Source organism: Marmota flaviventris, chromosome 9 (genome assembly GCF_047511675.1).
Source record: "Marmota flaviventris isolate mMarFla1 chromosome 9, mMarFla1.hap1, whole genome shotgun sequence".
NCBI classification, from domain to species: domain Eukaryota; kingdom Metazoa; phylum Chordata; class Mammalia; order Rodentia; family Sciuridae; genus Marmota; species Marmota flaviventris.
In genome coordinates this window covers 123,263,345-123,276,147 of record NC_092506.1, presented here as the reverse complement: position 1 = coordinate 123,276,147, position 12,803 = coordinate 123,263,345, and the positions used below count along the sequence as shown (strand labels likewise).

At 39.0% G+C, this 12,803-nt stretch overlaps 1 protein-coding gene across 1 annotated transcript in view; it reads left to right on the top strand.

The window, feature by feature from the left end:
* Window positions 1-3,388: 3,388 nt before the first annotated feature.
* The window catches only part of LOC114081272 (SMC5-SMC6 complex localization factor protein 1-like), a 47,744-nt gene continuing 38,329 nt past the window's right edge, over window positions 3,389-12,803 (top strand). The window contains exon 1 of the mRNA XM_071616999.1: window positions 3,389-3,415. Coding sequence (XP_071473100.1) covers window positions 3,389-3,415 — 27 coding nt within the window. The remainder of the gene's footprint in view (window positions 3,416-12,803) is intronic.

The window sequence follows — 12,803 nt, the reverse complement described above, 5'->3', positions numbered from 1 at the left end:
TTTCCAGTGCTATTAGTTGACTAAAATCACAGTGTTAGCAGGTCTCTGTCTTTACAGGGGCTCCAGAGAATCCAGTTCCTTACCTTTTTCAGCTTCTAGAGGTGGCTGCCACCCTTGCTAATAGCCTTATAGCACCTTGACCTCAGCCACACTCATCGCATCACACTTTCTGACTCTCCTGCCTCCCTCTTTCCCTTATAATGACCTGAGATAAACTGATAATAAAGGATAATATCCCCAACTGGATAATAAAGGATCATATCCCCAACTGAATCACACCTTCAAAGTCCCCCCCTGTCATATGCAATACTTATTCATAGGTCACAGGGGATTTGAAAATGAACATCCTGGGATGGGAGGGTTCAGTCTACCATATTCCTCAATGAAATGGTAAAACCCTAACTACATCATATTAATAGGAAATAAAAAGTTTGGATAAAAAGAATGAAATAATATATATTACACAAACACTAAGCATAAGAAAGTGCAGTATTTACATCAACATTGAAGAAAGGACAATTCAAGGATAAAACTTTTACCAGATATCAAAAAGGGCCATGTGTAATCATACAGGAGACAATTTTATTCCAGAAAAACAACACAATGTGTTATTCCAAATGTGTACAGAATTAATAAAAGCAAACACATAAAGCAAATTTGACAAATGACAAACAGAAACAAATCCAAAATCATAGTTCAAGACTTGACTATGCTACTTTCAAAACACTGGTAGAATAAGTAGGTGAAAAATCAATAAGGATATGGAAGATTTGAACAGTATTATCATCCAAAGTGACTAAATTGTCATTTATAAAACACTACATCCAAGAACTACAGAACCTGGAATAAAGTGTACCTGGAGTATTCAGTAAGATAAACTGGAATAAAAGTCTGAAAGTATAAAATCATACAAAGTATTTTCTGTGATCATAGAATTATCAAATTGGGAATTGGTAACAGTAACACACCCAGAAAATTTTTGAATATTTGGAAATTAAATACATTACTAAATAACATATAACTCCTTGAGAAGAGAAAAAAAACATCCTTAAATAGAAATTTGGAGGTGACAGAGTTGATGCATTTAGCAGACAAGGACTTTAAAACTGCCGTTAGAAATGCTTTTAAATATTTAAAGGAAAATATAAACATAGTGATGTTTATTGGAGAAACTCAGAAGGATAAATGGATTTTTAGGAGCTGAAAAGCATATTTGGCATCTATGGCTGAAATAGTAAATGCTACCTCAGTGACTGGGTTGACAATTTCAGTCTCAAGTGGTCTAATATTCAGGTAATTAAATTCATGCAAGGGATAGTGGCAATGGGATTGACCAAGATTATAAATACACAATCACTATAGGATTGAAGATGCCCTAGAAACTTTAGGGAAAGTAAGTCACAAACACCAATGTTTGTGGAGGAAACTTCCAGGATATGGAGACAAAATGTATTGGGACATTCAAAGATATTTTATGATGCTACGTTTGTGGAAGATAATTTCTTCTCCCTATTGAAGAAATTATCTTCCACAAACGTAGCATCATAAAAATTTATCCAGGAATTGAAATGCGACTTAAAATGCATAAACAGGAAAGCATGTGGCTATGCCTGAAGCCAGAAATAGACACTGTTGTCAACTTTTAACACAAAGCTGATAATGGATCATGTCAAAAATGCTGATAATGCTTTTTCCTATGAATTCAACTTCAAATGCAGATGAACATTTTTTGATGAGTCTATAGGAGAAAGGGGGAAGGCAAACCAGAAGCGCCTTCAAGTCTGCACACTGGGACCCTCAGGAAAGTGGCCAACAATATTCAAGAAAAACTAGTATTTGTAAGACTTCACAGAGGACTGATGATTTTCTTGAATGACTTGGAAAAGTGCCACTGGGATGTTTGTATTTATAAAAATAAAATCACAATGATACAAGACTAGAAAACTATACCTCCATATACTTTTTTTGAGACTTTTCAGTTTTTCTCTTCAAATACAATAAAACCTATGCTCTGCCAGGTGTGGTAGAACATGCTGGTCATCTCAGTCACTATGGAGGCTGAGGCAGGAGAATCTCAAGTTCTAAGCCAGCCTCAGCAACTTAGTGAGGCTAGGAGCAACCAAGACCCTGTCTCTAATAAAATGGGGATTTAATAAGTGGAACTGTGCAGGAATGTTTCCTTCTTTCAAAATTTTCAACAGTTTCATCAAACTCCTTGTTGCTAGTCTGCTGGAGCAGGGTACAACTAAATGAACAGAGAAAGGTCTGAGGTAGGGTAATGGATGCAAAAGTGGTCACCCTCGCAGGGATGAACTAGAATAGAGCAGGACTGGAGCAGAAGTTATCCCTGCAACCAGTGGAGGGTGGGGTGTGGTTGGAGTGGGTGTCATGCCCTCCACAGGCCTCCAGGCGGCACTCTGGTCCCGCCTTCGGCGGGCTCAGGCAGCCCAAGGGGCGCAGACTCACGAAGGCCAGGATCTTGTCTCAGGGTGTCGCAGCCCCACGTGCTGAACGTGGTGCTTCAGTGGCGGTGGAAGCGTGAGACCTGGAGAAGCGGAAGGGCACTGGGAGAAGGACGCGGACGCCTGCAGGAAGTCAGGCCTGGAAGGCGCTCACAAAGAGCGGGCTGTCCTCTCAGGTACTGCGCCTGCCTGCGCCCATGATGGCAGGCCGAGCGGGCAGCAGCGGGTGGCCAGGGAGGCAGAGAGGCCGCAGCGCCAAGGGGCTGGTGGGCTCCCCCGGGATGGGAAGTGCTTTGGATGAGTGATTGGGGTGTCCCCCAGGCGGGTGGCCTCTCCGGGTGGTCCTCTCGTTCAGGAGGCTTGCCTTTCCTTCCTTGTCCCTAGTGGGCTGTTTCAGAGGGTGAAGTGTCAGTCATCACGCTCGCTGTACAGTTCCTGAGGTGGCTCTCCAGGCCTGTGGCTTCCAGGAAGGGATGTGTGGCCTTCACACAAGAGTCCCCCCATGAAATGTGGTGAGTTTCTTCTCTGGCTGTGATTTCCAACCTGGAATCGCCTTCAGGAGCAGAAAAGGGGACAGTTTATCCAACGTGATCTTTCCAGTTTGAGGGGCATTCTTAGGATGCATCTCTCCTGTTTTCTCATATGCATTCAGAATTTCAGATTTTCTCATTTCCTGATTCTTAAAAGTAGACATTGACTCCCTTATTGCACATATCAAGTCATGGCTTTTTGAAACACTGGGTGGAGTGATTGTCATCTCACTAGTGCACCAGGTTCTCAAGTAGTAAACTGACCTTCTTCCATATGTAGTCCAATATTGTAAGGAGAGGGAATGAATTTGAAAGTGGGCTGTGTGGTGATAATGAACTCTGACCTGAATGAAAGACGAAGGAGGAAATGCTTAGACAGTACACACTGCTTCTATCATGAAGAAGTGTGAGTGCAGCCACCAGGTAGGTCTATGTTGTTGGCAGTATGAAGCAATATATGCCCATTACTACTTTGGGGTAGCCAACAGTATTTAAGTGTAGGTAGTTTTGACTAATCATCCTCATGTACAGGTTTATATTTATTTCTTCAGGCTAGGTTAGAACAAAAACCAGGACCATAACCGAATTCTTGATCAGTGCTTTAGTCCTATTATGTAGCATGATATATAGTACTCAATTTTTTTTTCGTGGTTATGCTCATTTTAAATACTTGATTAAGGAATTGTCTGCTAGGCCTTTCATTTGTGAGTTACTCTTTTCCATTTTGTGATTAATGAATGACTTGTAGGGTATTTGGGGACTCTATATCTTAATCATTATCGTGCTTTAAATTTACTCACATTTATTTTAATATAGACTTCTTGAAACTTATTTTATTCAGTGGGCTGTAATGCATTATTTCATTATTTAGATTTTCAAGTTGTGCCAGATATGATTAGTAGGAAATCTAAGTTGGCTTCTCAATTGGGGCCATTGTTTGAACACTTTACTTTCCTCTTTGTTTATTTTTAAAAGTATAAATTGGCAAATTTTAGTTGTATATATTTATGATGTATGAGGTGATGTTATATTTTATATACACAGTGTGAAATAAGCATACTAACATATACATCATCTTAAATACCAGAGTATTTTTGTGGTGAGAACATTTGAAATTTATTCTTTTAGTAATTTTGAAATGTATAGCATATTATTATTTATTTACCATGGTGTGCAATGGTTCTCAAAAAACAGAAAAATCTATTCCTTCTGTCTGATTGAAATATTGTACGCTTTGACCATTTTCTTCCCATGTCTCCCATGCCACAGCGTCTGGTAACACCATTCTACTCTATGCTTCTATTAATTTAATTATTTTTCATTTCACATGTAAATGAGAATATGTGGTATTTGCCTTTATGGAGTACTTTCTTTTGACAGTAGATATTTCAGGTTCAATGTACTCTTTATTGGCTGTTCAAACTCTGATATTAGTTGTTTCTCTAAAAGCCCTGGTTGCTTTTAATGTGGGCCTAGCACTTAGAATCCTGAATCTGGGTTCTATATGAGTTCATTGCTGTTTGAGTGTCACTGCTCTGGCATATGTGTGTGTAGGCACACATGCATACACTTATTTGTATATCATTTATATTTCAGTGTTTATTATTCATTTGTTCTGAAATGTTCATACAATGAAATGCATTTTAAGTCAAATGTGGTTGAATTTCAATAAATCATTATAATCTAAACTGCTTTCAAGATAAAGAATGTTAAACCACACCTGAGAAAGTTCCCTTATGTCCCTTCTAATTGATTTTTCCCACTGATTAAAGGCAGTATTCTGTTTTATCCTACCATTGAGTGTTTTACTTTGTCTTTTTAGAATTTTGTATAAATCGATTCTTCTTAAAAAATTAGTTGTCATTGGATCCTTATTTTGTTTATTTATATTCTGTGCTGACAATCAAACCCAATGCCTCACACATGCTAGCAAGTATTCTACCATTGAGCCTCAACCTAGAAACATAATGGGTACTTACACTTTTTTGTTATTGTTTTTGTTTCTTGTTTGTTTTAGTAAAAATTGAAGGAGAAGTTTTATTGTTTTCCTAGCAATAGAGAAACAATGGGACTCTTGTTCCAGAGGATATTGATTCTGCCCATCAGGAGGAATAGGTTTTTTGTTTTTTTTTTAAAGATACAATTCAAAGGCTACATTCCACCTATTTTCTGTTCAAGGAGTTGTAACTCACTTGTTAATTTAGGAGATATTCATTTCTGAGACCTTCTGGTGCCGTCTTCAAGTCTGAATTACTTCATTCTTATTATGGATGTGAGTCTTATTAGGATGAGTAAGAAAGTTATGGGATCTTACACTCTGTGTCTGAATCAATATGCTTTTGAGGTTCATCCATGTTGCTTGAATCAATGTTTTGTTTTGTTTTCTATTTTATTACTGCAGTAGTATTCATTTTATGAATATATCATAGTGCATTTATTTTTTCCATTGAAGGACATGTGAGCATTTTCCAGGCTTTGAACTTTATCTTACTAGATGTATTGGGGAAAAATATGTATGTGTATGTGTATATGTGTGTGTATACACACATATATATGTATGTATGTATATTTCATTTAGGTAAATAACTCAAAGAGTGGAATGGCTACCACATAAGGTAGATCTCTGTTTTGTTTTAAAGGAAACTGTCAAAAATTCTGAACATTGTCATGAGCAATATATGAGAGTTCCAATTGCTGCATATCTTCACATTGTTTAGTGATGTTAGTCTTCATACCTTAGCCATTTCTGCTGGGTATATAGTGGTATCTCATTGTGGCTTAGGGTTGTACTCCATGATGACTAATGAAGTTAACAACATTTGACTGTCTTTTATTGGCCAGTCATTCTTTTTCTGTGAAGAATAGATTTGGATCATGTCTATTATTTGTTGAGTTGTCCTGTTATTACTGAGTTGTAGAAGTATATTTAGTAGGACTGGATATAGTCCTTTGTCAGAAAAATGTTTTGTAATGGGATTACAGGTATGACCTACTCAAGTTTTCAACTTTTTTTTTTAAACTGAGCCACTACTGTTTCTATCAAATCCATGTTGCCTGATCACTTAATGCTGTATAGACTTATGCACAGAATTAGATAATATTTTGAAAAGGTTTTTGTTTGTGTGTGCGTGTGTGTGTGAAGGATCCTCAAAATCAGGGGGCACACCTGTGGTCCCAGCTTATGGGGAGACTGAGACAGGAGGATCATTTGAGTCTCAAAGTTCCACTGGATTTGTGTGCATTATTTTTTAAGCTTTATTTAAAATAATACTTGTAGAGGGTGTGTGTGTGTGTGTGTGTGTGTGTGTGTGTGTGTGTGTGACTGCTTACAATGAATAGACAGCTGGAGACCCATCCATAACCTTGAGCCCCTGAGCCTCCATTCATGACCTTGAGCCCCTTACCCTCCAGAGGTTTTGCAGAAACAAGAATGTAGCACACAACACCTCCCCATAAACACACTATATTATTTACTAGACAGGCCAGCTGAAGTATGGTGTGCCTTTCTAACAATGTGTGGTTCTATTTGCATATATATGACATCTGTATTAGAGAATGCTAAGACAGAACCTGATGAAGCAGAGTTGCTCTCTTTCTCTTAAAATAAAACCACAGTCTTGCACCCTTTTCAAATCACTGGTTTTGTAACATCCTGATATGTTACATTTGTGAAACCAAGAATAAGAATGATGTAAGAATGATGTAAATAAAAAGCCCACAAAGTAATGCATCCATCTTGCTAGAAACTGTTATAAGGATGCAGGTGTGTCACCAAGAAACGACAAGCCATTGCCCAGCCACAGTATGAAAACTCAGGAACTTACCTTTCCCTGGATCTTTCTTCAAATCACTCTGCAAGGTGTTTTTTCTCAGAGAATTAGGGTTTTAACAGCTAACAAAGTATGAGAAGATCTCTTCAACTTCAGTACTTCTGGTTCTCCCAGGCCTCTGCAAGACTCAGTCTTCATCTGGGCATGGTGGTATACAGCTGTCATCCAAGCAGCTGGGGAGGCTGAGGAAGGAGGATCACATGTACAAAAACAGCCTCAGGAACTTAGCAAGGCTGTAAGCAACTTAGCAAGATCCTGAATCAAAATAAAAAAGATTTGGTGATGTGGCCTAGTGGTAGAGTGCCCCTTGGTTTAATCGCCAGTAACAAAAGAAGAAAAAGGAAAAAGAGGAGGATAAGAAGAAGGAGGAGGAGGAGGAGGAGGAGGAAGAGGAGACTCAATCTTTGGACTCAGACTCAGTTTTTACTGTGTGTAAATGTTAATAATTACATCATTTAAAAATGTTTTTAAAATGATAATAGATATACTTACTGAATGTTCACCATAGTGCTCTAAACCAGATACCTTCACTGAGTTTTGCTGATATGTCAATAATAAACCGACTGACCATACTAAGATGTCACCTCTCTTAATGGGTGTTTTATTTGGGAGCCTCTGGTCAATTACTCTCTCACAACACACGTGTATTAACAACCCCTGCAAATCCGACTAACTCAGACTCTGTGAACAGTAGCAAACTATGAGCAGACCCCAAGTAGGCACAGAGACATTTGTTCAAACTCCACTGCAGGTGTGAACTTACCTGTCTGCCTCACTGCTCATCAGTTCTCAGGCTAGGGCAGTGGTCACACCCATGGCACATGGGGCCTGTCTAGAGGCATTTTTGATTGTTAAAAAAATTAAGATGTGGTCATAGCATATCTAATATGTAGGGAACAGAATGGCTACACATCATAATTATGGGCAAGCACCTCACCACAAACAATCCTATGGTGTCTAAGGTTAACCATGCTAGAGCTCAGGAAACCTGGGCTAGATCACACATGCTGCACATGAAAGCACTGGGCCTGTCTAGTTCTTTATTTTGTCCCCAGTACATTAACCACAATGATCATCTCCTTACTAGGTGTCTCCTACTGGTGAGGAAGGGAGGAAAAAAAGAAGGGAGAGAAGAAGACACCCAGTATATTCTCAGGAGAAACTGAAAGCCTGCATACAGGAAAATTGCTAATTTGGGCCTGGTTGCAGTGCTACAGTCTCTCTGTCAAAGAGTTCTGCAATCCATTCCAAAGTTTTCCAGGCCAAGTCCAGTTGTTGATGTCAAGCCAGATGTCCCTCCTTGAACATCAGGGAAGATTATTCCTAAGCTATAATCCCAATTGAGAAAGTAGTCTTTCCCCCTCTTCTATCGCAAGCATGTGTTGGGGTAGGGGAGGTACTGAAGATTGCACACAGGAACATTCCACAGATGATATACACCTGAACAAGATCCTTAGCCCTTTTTTAAAATTTTATTTTGGGACAGGGTCTCATTAAATGGCACAGGCTGGCCTTGAACTTGCAACCCACCTGCTTCAGTCCCATGAATCACTTGGATTAAAGGCATATACCACTGTACCCAGGGCATACCTTCCTGGATATAGCTAATTCCCAGAGAGTCAGCCATCTCCCTAGCATGCTCACCTTATGCAAATTAGGCAATCAAATTCTCACACCACCAATCCCCTATTAGGCACCCAGCCTCACAGGCCTCTTTTTGCCTGCTCCAAGCACAGCAGGTCCAGGTACCAAAGAACCAGGGTTGACCCCTGCCCACTAGAGCCCACTGAAATGACTAAAATATACTAACCCTAACTAAACCTGCTTCTGCTGCCTTGTCGTTTCTTCCTGCATAGATACAGTAAAGTCTCTTTCCCATGTTGTCCATCACCTTCTGCCCTCTCTGCTCCTAACCAACCCTGGCACTTCCCTCATGGCCCTACAGTGCTGTTCATAGAAAACTATAGCTCTCTGTGACAGTCTATCTATTTCTGTGAGTCTTCCATATCTGATGAAGACAAACCCAAGGCACTCTTACAATAATGCCAAACCTGTAAAGCTTCTCCATAGGGCCAGGGCAACTGCATATATAGCCTTCAACCCTGAGCCTGGGTCCTGGGGGTGCACCAGATTCCTGTTAGTCCCTCCCATTTTAATGCTGGGTAATAGAAAAGGCTGTCAGTGGTGAGAGCAAAGGAAGGCCACTGAATTTGTGAAGTAGGAAGTGTGCAAGCACTGTTCCTGTTGCGCACACTCTCTTCTTTCAAAGTGGGCCACAGAAGAGACCCAGGAGCAGACAAAAGCCCACAAAAGATGGGGATAGAGCTAGACTTGGACCCAAGAATAAAATGTTAGTTCTCTTTCCAGCCACTCAGTTATTTTCCAAATGAATATTTTAAAGCATTAAAAAAATGCAGGCCATATGTTCTGGGTGTCCTTACAATCAAAGTAAACTTTTTTACCAGAAGAAAATAGACTGTCGCCACTTTATGTCACCACTCCTCCCAAATTGTATTTAGGGCCTGTGACCACAGCTGTGCTACCTCCTGAACTACAGGCTGGGGGAAATGGTCAGGCTGACCTTCAAGGGGAGGAGGACTTGTAACCTTCCAAAGGATTTTCCTGCTACAGTACTATAGTCATTGCTCTCTCTAATCAAAGCCCCTAGCTTCATATCTGTTCCTGGGCACTGCAGTAAAATCAGCCTGAGCACAGGCACACTTCAAGGACTGTGATGGGAGCGGCTCAGAGAAGCCAGCAGGAAAACACATGCTTGCCCTCTCATGGTCTCAACAAGAAACTGCAGGTATCAGCACACCATAAACCAGGATCTTCATATAAGAAAACTGCAATCTTTCCAATTGTGGTCAGAGCACAGTGACAGTGGGTTTTGCTTCCATCTTGGAAGAGTAGTAAAGTTCAAAATGTTTACAAGGTTTTGAATATCTGGTGTGGGTGTTGTCGTTGAGAGTCTTAAAGGGGTCATTACAACAGGATTCCCTGGTCTCCTGAGCACTAGGGAACTGTGGTGCCTACTCCTTTGGATCTCAAGGTATTTCCATCTGCACCGGAACTGGACAGTTTTTGATGCCAGCATGTGGTGACTGTCAGTCAATGAGGTCATCTTAAAAAGTTTTTTTTTTTTTTGGTTTTTGTTTTGTTTTGTTTGTTTGTTTTTAGTACAATGGTGAAAAAAGATCTTGTTCTTGGAGGAGAGACCAAGTCAGACCATAAGTACTCAGCCCCAAACATGAACCTGAAGGGATCATCAAAATTAAGATTCCTGAGCCACTCTGAGTCTAATACTAACACTGTCTGTTTGTGACCTGAGAATCCACATTCATGTCCAGTTCTCTGTTGAAATTGTTGTTGGTCTGGGTTCCACTCTTTGGGACCCAGTCTCAACCATAATATGACTTAGGCTATAGTGAATCTTCCTAAATGATAGGGGACAGATGTGAGTGGTGGGAGCATGAGTTTCAGGGAATAATTCTATAAAGTGGGCCCACAATGTTGAACCTCACCATGCTGTATTTTCCAAGAAACAATTTACCTGCAGCCTTGTCGTGCTAAAGTGGACAGAATATGTCACACTCCTCAGCAAACTATTTGTTTTCTGCAGGAGAAAAGCAGGACTGTAATAATGTTGATAAGAGGAACCAATTTCCATGCAAGTTAAAAACTGCACATTGCCTCAAAGAACTCCTCATCTCAGAATCTAGCCTGAGGATTTTCACATAGTACATGATCAATAAATTTATGTGGTTTATAAAGTCAAGACCTGGACCTCCCTTCTCCTCAGAGCAGTCTCAGAAGGACAAACTAGAAGCTACTGGATGGAACAGAGATAGGTGATGAAAGGTTGGGGGTGAGAAGAGCCTGTCCTTGGCCTGAGAGCTGAGGGGAGCCTAGCTGTAAGCCCTGCTCTCTCCTTCACTATTTCATATAGTGTCACTGTACAATGAGGTTAAATAACTTGCCCCAAATCCCAGAGCTGTCATGTATGAGAGCAAAATTTAAGGCTATACACTCAATACATTTTTACTTCTTTTGAATAAATTTTGATTTCTTTTGTTAGATCTCCCTTCCATAAGGTAGTAGATAATCATAGGATTATGAAGTACTATTTAAGAATCATGGTGTAAGTACAAGTTAAGAACCAAGTAGCCCTCAAAGGACTCTTGTTCTTTACTTGATTTCTCTGGCTTTCTGTAATCTTATGATTAGCATATCAGTCTCATGAATTCATTCAAATTGTATGACAAATTCCTTGGCTACATATTGGAATAACACCTGGAGGCCAGAGTATATCTGTACCTAGTCCAAGGTAGGAAACAATCCTGAAACAATATCATTGTCTGAACCGTACTATACTACTACTAGAATAAGTGGCTGTCTTTTACATGACACCATACTATATAAAATATACTAGATACAGCCATTTTTTCCTATATTATATGGAGACATATGCCATAATGTCTAGTACATAATTGGTATAAAGAAATAAAATATGAATATTTACATTTACAATAATTATAATTATTAATTACTTTTCATCAAAAATTGGTTATTTTTCATATGAGTAACCAATTAGAGTATTGGTGGCTTAGAGAAAAATATATGTTGATTTTTTTTTTCTCTCATATAAAACATATTGGTTTTAAAAAAAAAACTTTGAATGTCATTCTTTGTGAGGTTATGATTTTTAAATAGTCCAATGGGACATAGGACACTAGAAGCATCCGTTCTCATTGATAAGTCATAAATAACATCTGAAAAGGCTGCATAAGTAAACATAATGTTTCATGCCTCCTTGCTAATGATAATGGCAGATTCATTTTGCATTCTGTGCAGCTGGAATCTATGTGGGGTTAATTAATCCTATATTTTAGACATTTCTCAATCTGGGCCTATGGACTGATTGTCCTTCAGTTGTATACCATGTGAAATGGAAAGCCAGAAACTTAACTTTTTTTACCCTGCAAATGAATCCTTAATGGAAATTACTGTTGTACATTCAGAGTATTACTCTGAATGTCTTTGATAGAAAGGAACAAAAGTCTGTATTTTTCTTAGTTTTAGTTTCACTTTTCTGAATAGCTGAAGGGTCAATTCAGTCAACCACTCTTAGGGATTGTTTTTTGATTACAGGATTACAATGTGCTAAGTCCATCATATCCACAAAGGAAGCCTGACGTGAGAGGGAACCAAATGTTACACTATATAGGCCTTAACACATTTGGATTTTATCATAATCATGCCCTTGGAGAGGGCATTGATTACCAGGCTATTTGGGTAAATGTGAATCTCTAAACAACCTTTCAGGAGTATGTTTTAGGAACTGTCATGAACTCACTTTTACTCCTAACTCTTTGCTGTGAAGTCTTAAAACTTGTAGAATTATATGTATAGATATATATGTGAATATTTGTTAAATGATTGGTAGGAAATTGATGAATTTAGTTTGAATGTATTGGCAAGAGAAATTTGTTTGAGATACAGTAGGGTGACAAAAATTGTTATTTTTAATCTGGTAAAATCAGAACTGTGAATTCAGCTATTGCTTACTTTTATTTTCCCTCCCTCATGTGAATGGTAAAGTTGCAAGTGAGAAGCTTATCAGAAAAACAATCCAAGAAAAATTGATCCATAATCAGATAATTTTTAATAGAATTATAGTTAAAAAAACAAAAACAACAGCATGTTGTTGGCATCAAAGCAGGCATGAAGGCCAGTGGAATAAAAGAAAACTCAAGAGATAAACCCACATAAATAAATACAGTCAGCTTATACTAGACAAAGGCATCAAAAACATACATACATTGTAGAAAAACTTCTTCAACAAATGGTGCTGGGAAAACTGGAAATCCATATTCAGCAGAATGAAATTGAACCCCTGTCTCTCACCCTGCATACAGCTCAGCTCAAAATGGATCAGAGATCTAGGAATTAGAACAGGAACTCTGCACATACTAGCAGAA